This window comes from Pelodiscus sinensis, chromosome 26, assembly GCF_049634645.1.
Source record: "Pelodiscus sinensis isolate JC-2024 chromosome 26, ASM4963464v1, whole genome shotgun sequence".
Lineage (NCBI taxonomy): Eukaryota > Metazoa > Chordata > Testudines > Trionychidae > Pelodiscus > Pelodiscus sinensis.
The window spans coordinates 15,994,767-16,005,795 of record NC_134736.1 but is presented as its reverse complement, the minus strand read 5'-3'; the positions used below and the strand labels follow the sequence as shown (position 1 = coordinate 16,005,795).

At 50.4% G+C, this 11,029-nt stretch overlaps 1 protein-coding gene across 1 annotated transcript; it reads left to right on the top strand.

Moving 5' to 3' along the window:
* Positions 1-18: 18 nt before the first annotated feature.
* On the top strand, positions 19-9,904 carry SPATA19 (spermatogenesis associated 19). The gene is made up of 7 exons (XM_075909632.1): positions 19-161; positions 246-302; positions 1,961-2,077; positions 3,267-3,358; positions 4,680-4,757; positions 7,175-7,259; positions 9,723-9,904. Exons 1-6 carry the CDS (start codon positions 84-86, stop codon positions 7,248-7,250), a joined length of 498 nt encoding a protein of 165 aa, XP_075765747.1. The 5' UTR covers positions 19-83; the 3' UTR covers positions 7,251-7,259; positions 9,723-9,904.
* The last annotated feature ends 1,125 nt before the right edge of the window (positions 9,905-11,029 follow it).

The window sequence follows — 11,029 nt, the reverse complement described above, 5'->3', positions numbered from 1 at the left end:
GCCCCCTCCGCCAGGATTCTTACGGCCAAAGAGGGGAGCTGAGGCTGAGGGAGCGGACGCCTCCCGGGGAAAGGGTCCCCAGGATGATTATTTCCACGTGGGCGGTGTACATCTTATTCCGTAAATGCATTGGCCACCGGTTCCCATCCAGCAGGGCTACGGTGAGAGAGCAATGGGCTTAGCTGCAGACTCCCCGTGGAGGGACAAGCACGAGGTTAATGCCCACCCTGTCTGATTCCTTGCAGGACATGGAAGTTATGGAGACCGAGATGCTGTCTGTGCTCGAGCACTGGCTGAGGAAGGTGAGCGTAAGCGCCCGAGAGCAGTGGCATGTCAGAACTAGAGCGAGGTCCTAGCCAAGAAGAGGCCGGCAAGGGCGACAACCAGGAAATCCGGCACCGCGCGAGCACCCGGCTGGGAACGGGGCACTGAGCCCTGATTTGACAGTTCAGTGGCTGTCAAAAAATTGGGAGGGTTTTGATGCTTTGGTACCTTGCTAACCCCAGAGGTGGGGAGCAGCATCAGAGCCTGGTTCTGCTACATTGATACTAACTAGGGGGATCCTGGATTTTAATGTTTCGTTACCCAGATGCTAACGAGGAGGGAACCAAATGGATGAGGTTCAACAAGGACAAGTGCAGAGTTCTGCACTTGGGACGGAAGAATCCCAAGCATTGTTACAGGCTGGGGACTGACTGGCTAAGTAGCAGTTCTGCAGAAAAGGACCTGGGGGTTACAGTGGATGAGAAGCTGGATATGAGTCAACAGGTCGCCCTTGTAGCCAAGAAGGCTAATGGCATATTAGGGGCATTAGGAGGAGCATTGCCAGCAGATCCAGAGAAGTGATTATTCCCTATTTGGCTTTGATGAGGCCGCATCTGAAGTATTGTCCAGTTCTGGGGCCCCCACTACAGAAAGGATGTGGATGCATTGGAGAGGGTCCAATGGAGGGTGACCAAAATGATTAGGGGGCTGAGGCACATGACCTATGGGGAGAGACTGAGGGATTTGGGTTTTAGTCTACAAAAGAGAAGAGTGAGGGGGGATTTGAGAGCAGCCTTCAACTTCCTGCAGGGAGGCTCCAAAGAGGATGGAGAGAGGCTGTTCACAGTACTGCCAGATGGCAGAACAAGGAGCAATGGGATCAAGTTACAGTGGGGGAGGTCTAGGTTGGATATTAGGAACAACTATTTCCTTGGGGGGGTGAAGCACTGGGCTGGGTTCCCTAGGGAGGTGGTGGAATCTCCATCCCTGGAGGTTTTTATTTCCCGGCTTGACAAAGCCCTGGCCGGGTTGATTTAGTTGGGATTGGTCCTGCCTCGGGCAGGGGGCTGGACTCGATGACTCCTGAGATGTCTTCTAGCTCTGGTTCTATGATTCTAATGCCCAGGTGTCGGATGGGTACGGATGAGGGGACATGGTTTTAGTGTCTGGGTTCTTGGGTGATAACCTAGATGGAGGGGCGAAATCTAGTTTCATTCCCAGCTGGCTCAGCATCAGGGCTTGTTCTGCAAAAGCCTATCTTTGAGAACAATGTCCTTCAACAGGCGGGAAGGGCTTGTGGTTTTGGTCCTCAGCTGTCAAATCCCCTGAGGGTATCCTTACTTCAGTCCACCTTCGAGGTGATTTCTTTGTCTAAGATCCACTCTAGTGTCTGTTTTATAAGGCCAGGATGTCCTCTCCTCGTTGGGGCTGTATCAGATATTCGAGGACTTTTGGCAGATTCAACTCTTGTGCCCTTCTATGTCTCCAGGTGGAATGGGACCGGCAAGTGTTTTCCCTGGGTGGATAGTTGCTTTGTTATTAGCCCACAGTTCTAAAGAATGATACAGTAAACCCCCAAGTGCGTAGGGACCGTTGAGATCCAACACCTGCACCGTTCATCTAGCCACTGGCCTGCCTCAGGAGTTGCAGGCAACGCTGCCGAGGAAAGTTGTTGCTCTTTTTGCTTCCCTTTCAGATTGAAGAAGAAGCATCTAAGATCTTTAGGCAGAAACTGGAAAACAAGGCGGAAACCACAGTAGAAACCAAAGCGACCTCTACTGCTGGCCAAGATTTGGGAACAATGAAGTCACAGGTATCTTCGCCAGAACAGTGTCCGTGGGGACCAGGACTGAGAGGTGGATGGGGTCTGTGATTCTGTACAGAAAGAGGGGGAAGATCAGAGCCCGAGAGGCCTAGTAACACCGTTGCCCCATGAAGCACTATGAATAGGCTGGGCTAGCGTGGCCAAGGAGGCATTCGCTGCTCCAACACCTTAACAGCAAGTGAGGTGTGAGAACCTGAACGGAACTAGCTACAATAGTAGGTTTTCCTTCTGGTGATGACACCGGGCCTGGCTATGCCAGTGAAACCGTAGCAGCTATAGGTTGCTGGACTCTGCTGGGCGTTCCCCAGGACTGGGCTGAAAGCATTCCTTGTGTCCGCCAAACCCCAGACGGCCAGGTTCCCTCGGGCTCAACACCCTCATCCAGAGCCAGGCTATCGAGTTTTTCTCTCCCCTTTTGGTATTTTCCAAACAAGGTCTCCGTTTTCCAAAATGTTCAGCAGCCGGCTCTGCCCGGCATGCCCTTTGTGTGCCGAGCTCTTTTGGAAAATCTGGCCCTTGCTGGTTAGAATGGTGCCCTTCTCCACAGAGGAAAAACTTCCCAAGCCGTCATTCCCCTGTGCCTTTTGGAGTGGCTCCTGGTTTCCTTTGTCATCCCTTGCTGTGCAGTTGAAGGGCTATTCAGATCTCATAAGAACGGCCGTACTGGGTCAGACCAAAGCTCCATCTAGCCCAGTATCCTGTCTACCGACAGTGGCCAGCACCAGGTGCAAGGTGACCCAGTCACGTCGGATAAGCTTATAGACAAATAAGCAGCTGATCTGGTCCAATGCCCACTGGAATTAGCCGAAAGTCTCTCATTTGTCTTGGCTTCAGATTGGACTCTTGGAGCTTGAGGAACAAGGAGCAGGGTGGGTTTGGGTTTTTTTTGCTATGCACACTGGTGGTTGCAGTGCTCTGATCCAGTATGGGAAATCCTGCTCTCCCCTGTCTTCCATGTGAACATGAAAAACAGCCTTTCCACAAACCTGAAATGCCCCTGCTTTGCATTCAGGTGTAATAGACACTTCTCAGCTGCCACGTTGGTCTCCTTAATGTTGAAGTAAAGTAGATTTTAAAGGGGGGTGGTGGTTCTGGTTCAGATTCTGAGCTGCGTTTCATCTTATTTCCTTTCCTGCTGCTATGAATAATAAGATCTGCTCTCCCCTGCTCTCCCTAGACCATTCAAGTCTCTAGCACAAGCCTGCCAGTGTCCTCATCCAGCCACAGTCTTCTGGAGGAGAGGACAAATATCCAGCTCATAAGATGGAGGTAGTATCCCTTGTAGTTATCCCATTGGAATTCTGCAAGGTACAGAGCTGGAGTAGGAAAGCGAAAGCCACGCAGAAGCAAGAGGGGGAAACAGAGAAGGCGATGAATGAAATGTGGTGCCAATGAAAGACACAGAGAAATTGGAGAAGGTCCAGAGAAGAGCAACAAAAATGATGAAAGGTCTAGAGAACATGAGCTATGAGGGAAGGCTGAAAGAATTGGGCTTGTTTAGTTTGGAAAAGAGAAGACTTGAGAGGGGACATAACATCTTTCAAGTAACTAAAAGGGTGTTACAAGAAGGAGGGAGAAAATTGTTCTCCTGAAGCTCTGATGACAGAATAAGAAGCAATGGGCTTAAATTGCAGCAAGGGAGGTTTAAATTGGGTTAGGAAAAGCTTCCTACCTGTGATTAAGCGCTGGAATAAACTACCTAGGGAGTTGATGGAATCTCCGTTAGTGGTGATATTTAAGAGCAGGTTAGACAGACACTTGTCAGGGATGATCCAGACGGTGCTTGGTCCTGTTGAGAGTGCAGGGGACTGGACTTGGTGACCTCTCAAGATCCCTTCCAGTTCTGGTATTCTATGAGCTTTAATGGGAGCCAATGGATTCAGGACTGGACCAAAAGACCAGATCTGGTGTACATCAGTGCGGTGAAATCAGTGATGTGCTGGTTTATGCCAGCTGAGGGTCTATACCAAAGTGGGTGGTGTTTGGTCATGTATCAATGGAGTTTATATGCAACTATGTTGCAATGTATATTTAAAAAAGAAAAAAGCCGCAAACTTAACAGCCTCATGTTATACTGCCCAGGGCAGCAATTTTGATCTCTTGGTGGTTCTAGAACTATCATTACAATGGGGAGGTGACCTTGTTAGTCTGCAACTTTAAAAACAATGAATAGTCTTGAAGTGGGTAAAACGCACTTCATTAGATGAGTTGGAGTTGGAGTGGCAATTACAAAATCCAGGGTATATATAACAGCAAAAGAAGTACCTGTCCATTGTAGGACCAGTGTTTAATGAAGCTAATTGAGTCAGGCTGGATGTGTCCTATTCATAGCTTTTCATGTGTAAATGTGAATATCAAAGGTGAGGGGAATTGCTTCTGTCGTGCATTAACCAGTTTATTCAAGCTCAGATTGATCGTATCAAACTTGTAAATGACAGGAGCACTTTTAGCATAGAGCATTGGTTGCACTGGGAGAACATAAAGGTTGGGGACCTCCACAGAACTGGGCATGGAGGGCCTGTTGGGGGAGGTACTTTATTGGTGACCAGGCCACCCTGATAAAAATACTGGAATGGACTTTTTCTTGCAGTCACACCCGGATCTATCGGGTATCAAGCGAGATCAGAAACGAAGCCATGCGGGAGAGGCTGGAAAAAGTACGCAACAGGTGAGAGCCTCTTGGCCAGGCCCTTCATGGGCTGGCAGGTGTTTACTGAGCTTCTGCCCAAAAGCTGCCAGATGCTGCCCCCGTCTCAAGGCTGATGCAGTGGGAGTATGCAGGTGCTGGAATGGAAACCGCATGCTGGAGCACTAGGGTAATATTGTTAGGACACTGGGAGAAGATAAGAACGACCATAGGTCCATCTAGCCCAGTATTCGGTCTGTTGACAGTGGCTAATGCCAGATGCCCAAGAGGGAGGGAACACAACAGGTAATCATCACGCTACTCCTCTCCTGTCATCCATTTTCAGACAGAGAATTGAGGCACATCATTTCTACCAATCCTGGCTAATAGCCATTGATGGACCTAACCTCCATGAATTTATCTAGCTCTTTTTGGAACCCTGTTAAAGTCCTAGTCTTCACAACATCTTCTGGCAAGGAGTTCCACAGGTTAACTGCTCTGAGTGGGGGGAGAAAACTTCCTTTTGTTTGTTTTAAACCTGCTACCTATTAATTTAATGTGGTGACCCTCTAGATCTTATGTTATGGGAACAAGTAAATAACACTTTACCTTATTCACTTTTTCCACACCAGTCATGATTTTATAGACCTCTACCATATTCCTGCCTTACTCTCTTTTCTAAACTGAGAAGTTCCAGTCTTTTTAATCTCTCTTCATAGGGGACCCATTCCAAACCCCTCATCATTTTTGTTGCCCTTTTCTGAACCTTTTCCAATGCCAGTGTATCTTTTTTGAATTGAAGTGACTACATCTGTATGCAGTATTCAAGATGTGGCTGTACCATAGTCTTATATAGTGGCAATAAGATATTCTGCCTTATTCTCTTATCTCTTTTTTTTAAATAGTTCCTAACATTCTGTTTGCCTTTTTGACAGCTGCTGCACAGTGAGTGGATGTTTTCAGAGAACTATCCACAATGACGCTCTTGTGTAGTTGTAGTTAAATTAGTCCCCATCATAGCGTATGTATAGTTGGGATTATTTTTTCCAATGTGCATTACTTTACATTTTACAATATAGACAGGACTAGGGGGAAGGGCTTGGGACCCCAGGGGTCAGAGCCAGTATCAGAGTCAAGAATCAAGCTGAGGTTTGAGTCGAGCCAAGAGTCAAAACTGGACAGTGTCAGAAATCAGGCAGAGGGTCCAATACCAGCTAGTGGATCGCAGTTCCAGGGGTCGTTCAGGAGTCAGAGCTGAGAGCTTGGAGACAGAGAAGCAGACCGGTCACGCAAACTAACTAGGGATCCTCCTCGTTGCCTGGACACATCCTGGTACACCTCATGGGCGTACTTGGGGATGCAGCGCCAACCAGGGACTGCTAAGACACTCTATCAGATCAGCTGAGGTGAAATGTCCTGGGACATTGAACCTCTGCAGACTGTGGGTTGCAGGGAGTGGCCAGGTTACAGGTGCTATTGCCTGGGGCTGTGGGGATGTCATTTGGCTGCCTAGTAGCCCTGCAGGCCTGAATCCAAGTTGTGTTGTGTCTTTATGCCTGATACTCCAAGTGGGTCCCAGGGAAAACTCTGCTAGGCCTCCATATCCGAGAGAGAATTCAGACATTTGTGCTACTATCTAGGTTTGCCACCACTTGGAAATCCAACAAAAGTCCTCGAAACCAGGTGTTCTTCCAGAAGGAGAGCCCAGGTTTCTTGGCTGTCCAGGGTCTTCCCTGGCTAGACATCAAGTCAATTGTCACCGTACTACCACAGCTGCTCTGCCAGCTGGAAACGAACTCCTTGTCCCTTTGGCACAACCAAAGCACAAGGGGAATTTCAAGTGAACGGCAAGATGGAAAGTTTCCATGTGGAACAAAAGAAATACATTTTCTCTCCACATGTGTTTAAACAGCGAAGCCTAGGGTGCCTCTTAGAATGATAGGGCCGAACATTGATATGGAAAAGGAAAATACTGAGTGCTGATAGTTAATGCAAAAATTTTTGAAGAGAGAACACAGCCCCCTGCTTCTGGGTTTAAGCCAGTCTCCAGAGATTTGGGGATAGGGTTAGGCCTTAGTAAGGACAGTTTATCCCACCTCAGCATATTGTAACAGTCTTGCACCTTCCTGTGAGACCTCTTGTCTGGCCACTTGTCCTGGCTGTTCTTATGTGTCAGGGCATCTGTAAGACGTCCAGTTCTAGCTTATACCTCTGCAGATTCAACTGCAACATGTGCTTTGTCAGGGCGTTTACCAGTTGAAGATTGAAGTGTAGCTCTCCCTAAATGACCTCCGGGTGCAGGACACTGATATCAGAACCCAAATTCTGCAGTTAGGCAGTAACACAGCTCACGTCCTGCAGTGATAGGCATGTGTGCAAAACCAGGAGCTGGAGAGATGGAAGATCTCCCCGGTGCATTGCCGAGTCTGGCACCTCCCTATAATGTCTTGTTTCTTCAGCGTGTCCCAGGTCATGCTCCAAGCAATGCAGAACAACAGGTCGAACACGGATATCCGAGCCACAGTTTCAAGCTAAATATAACAGGTAAGATGTATGGGCCGTTGGAGATGAGATGCATTCCTGGGTTCAGTGCTCTTTGCTTTCCCAAACCTGCCCCTGGGAGTTATTTTAGAGGGGCTGCCGTATTGCCACCTTTACTTCTGCGCTGCCTTCAGCGCTGGGAGGGGGGTCGCCGACTGAAGTCCCACCCTGCGGGGAGCAGCACAGAAGTAAGGGTGGCGATACCACCCCGTGCCATCTTTACTCATGAGCTGCTGCTGGCAGTGATGCTGCCTTCAGAGCTGGGCTCCCAGCCAGCAGCCGCCGCTTTCCAGCTGCCCAGCTCTGAAGGCAACGCCTACACCAGCAGCAATGCAGACGTGAGGATTGAAATGCTGCAACTCTCCTCCTACAGTAACCTTGTGACTCCCCCATTCCCCTTTGCCTCAGAACCCCTGCCATTACACCGCCATGACATTTCACATTTCAATAGCTGAAATGGACCATGAATTTGATAGGCGTTGCACACCTGACTTAGGCATCCACGGACGTCTGAAACTGGGCTCCCCACGGTGGCTCAGTGGAACCTTGCTGACCTTATCTCTCCTGTGCAGAATCCCACGGGATCCGGTCCCATGCCATCCTGGCTGGCCATTTTGGGATTGTGTCAACTGTCGCTCTAAGCCACCCAAGGGGCTGAGGGTTCACTTACTTCATCAAGTTCTACCAGGACTGCTTGCTGTCAATACCTGAAAACGGCCTGGGAAGCTGTCCCGGCCAGCAACTGCTTGCCAAGTCCATCTGTGTGGACTAGGCCAGAGGGAAGGCACCGAGTTTCTTTTCCATTGCCTGGGGTAGGCCTGGTATTTTGCCCAGTATTTTGCCCTACACAGAGAAAGGTGGTGATTCTGTTCATCTTTGCTTTCTGTTCTCAATGGGCTCCGATTCCTGTTCACCAAGAGTTAGGGAGCGAGGAAAGTCTATAGTTCTAGGCAATGTTCCCTCTAATTTTTTCCATCCATGTGCGGAATAATTTTTGTTCTCTGCGCTGAGGCATGTGCAAAACTAGTAGAAACACATGCTGCCAGCGGTGGGCCATTTGAATCTCCCCTGGGTGGCCACCCAAACACTCAGCTTACCGGGGTCACTGGTTCTGGGGTCTAGTTGTATCTTGACCCCCAAAGTCAAGTGTTGGGTTCTGGCCTGGGCTCTGGTGGTACGCAGAGGAGCTGTGATGGCCCCCAGGCAAATCCCCACCCATTTGCAGAGAAACACAGTAGATCAGCGAAGGGCAAGAATAGTGAGTGGGTTGTATGAGTGGCCCTACTTCATCTCTGTAGGCCACATGATCAATGGTGGGCAACCTGCAGCCTGTGCACCCCCTCTCTGCCCCCTTCCTCCACGTCCCACTGGAGCCCCACACTTCTTACTCCTCCTGCCTCCCAGCACTTCCAGAGTGCCACGAATCTGCTGATTGTTGCTCTCCACTCTTCTGCCTCCCTCCCAGAGCTGGAGTGCTGCAAACGCACACAGGCGGTCCACACACCACAGGTTGCCCACCACAGTGATAGATGCTGGCAAACACACCGGGGCTGGTCTAGCTTGTGCTGCCCTCTGGAGCAGAGAGCATCCAGGAGAGACATAAGTGGTTTAAACAGCAAGGAGCCCTGTGGCACCTTAAAGGCTAACGTTTCTTTGGGCATCCGCTTTCATGGGTCAAAACCGCTTCGTCAGGTGCATGGAGTTTTGCGGAGGTGGTTTGAAAGACACCCTTGCCGCCGCCTCTTCTGTGTGGTGGCTCCCGAGACGCCTGGCACAAGAGCTAGCCCAAAGCCTGGAGTAACCCTGATCCCCTTGGTGAGATATTGGGCTCTGCCATGGCCTGAGCCAAGCTGACTAACTTAGCATCTCTGAAACCCGGGGCCTTTAAGGTGAGCTGAGCCGGCCAGCCACATGCTGAGGCCCTTCCAAGGCCAGGTTTGAAGATGTTGGCCTTGACTTCTCCAGGCTGGTGCGACACGGGACAAGAATCCTCCTCTTCTTTGTGGGGCGAGAGGGGTTGTGAAAGGCCGTTAGCAGCTGTGATGCTGAGGTCAGCTGGGCTGCGCTTACGAGAGCTCTCTGCGGGCCATCCCGTCCTGGCAAGAGTCCTGGCTGGTGAGAGCCGGTAGGGATGGAGTCCTCTGGTCGGTAGGGTACAGTGCCAGCCTCCCCTCCTGAAGAAGTGTCCATTGGCCTGTAAATCGTTACAGATCTATGTGCTACGGCTAGTGAGGACTGTTAGCAATGACCAGCAGGAAGCTGTTTGAACGAAAGTACTGCTGTCTAAGTTTTGCATGCACCTCCAGCCGAGGGCAATGGGGTTGTAAAACTCCTTAAATAACAGAAGTGCTTTGTGCTCGGTGGGGAAAGGTGCTAATCCTATTTACCTCCCTAGGATTCTGTCCCATTGGCTCACCCAGTGCCCTAGCGCTCGTACTCAATGCTCGCTTGCTTTTTCTTTTGCAGAGATGTGTCCAGTCTGGGCCTCCCACTGCCGAGATGGGCTGCATTGGAAAATTTTTCCTCCAACCCTTTCTGAGCAAGTCTGGCAAAAGTATTGTATTGTTATGACAACGGCCTTACACCTCCTCTTTTGTACACCCGAGATGGTCATTAAAGACGCTTGTTATGTAGAATACGACTTGCCCGCTCTAAGGCAAAGCTGTATTCAGGGGGGCATGTCTGTGCGGCTCTCTGGCCTGCATAGCAATGACAGGCCACAAGATGGGGATGTTGACTTGCAAGATGGCAGTGCAGCGAGATGGAGGGGAGGAGAAAGAGAGAGAAGGTGGCGGGAATGAAGGAAGTGAGGGGACCCCAGAGGAATAAAGTAACATGCATGACCGTAAAAGCCCAGAGGTGTTTGTGCCTCTCTCTTGTCTGGCAGTGCCCAAGATGCTCCCCACCTATGTAAAGTCCCCGCCTCAGAGGCTAACAATTTAAGGCTGGCCAGACATTAAGGAAAGGGGAAATCACAATTTTTATCCATATCATCCAGCTGCCCTGCAGGCGGTGGGAAATGTTTTAGAGGGACCGAAAGGGGAAGGAGTCTGAGGGGCTCTACTGTGTGAGGTGGCTGGGTGATGTAGGCACAGATGTGAGTATCTCAGAATCCCCTCGCTTCTCCAGAAGGAGGGAATCGCTGCGTCAGCTCTGATTTTCCATATCGGAACCCTCCTCCAATAGCCTTTTGGACACAAGTTGCCCCCTGAGAGGAGAAATGTGCCCCAGGCTCTATGTAGACTTGTGTAGTTGCATTGCTCAGTGACTGGTCCCTGCTGTGCTTGGTGCTGTACAAACACAAGATACCGGCCTGTCCCCGATGGGCTTACCAGCTGGAGCAGCGCTGGCAGGGCTGTGCTGAGGACTTGCTGCTGAAAAGTCCCCTGAGGCTCCTTGTCATTCTTATTCTGTGATTACTACTTGTGGCTGGGGCGCCCCTACGAGACCTTTGATCCGGGGCCTTATGGTGCCAAGTGCTTCAGAATCCTGGACCAGCGCACCGATCGTAAGGAGGAGACACGTATTAGACACGATGCGCCTAATGGGCTGTGTGAGGAGACAATAAGGCCACGGTGGTCAGCGTGACGGGGCAGTGCCCTTAGCAAACCAGCAGTCGGTCTGTTGTCAATCATCAGTTGCCTTGTCTAGTAATTGCTTCCCTAACCCCCATAGTCACCCCCTGCCCTTGGCTGCTGCCTCTCTGGGACCCCAACCTCCTGCCGAGTGCTGCTGCTTTGATCCCTCCCAGCAGACCCCCCCTCCTCCCCAGA

Excerpts from the sequence above, each read along its gene's own strand:
- SPATA19 (XM_075909632.1), top strand. The coding sequence starts at position 84 with ATGATTATTTCCACGTGGGCGGTGTACATCTTATTCCGTAAATGCATT. Across the intron at positions 162-245 it reads TCCCATCCAGCAGGGCTACG|GACATGGAAGTTATGGAGAC; the intron begins GTGAGAGAGCAA and ends GATTCCTTGCAG. Across the intron at positions 303-1,960 it reads TCGAGCACTGGCTGAGGAAG|ATTGAAGAAGAAGCATCTAA; the intron begins GTGAGCGTAAGC and ends CTTCCCTTTCAG.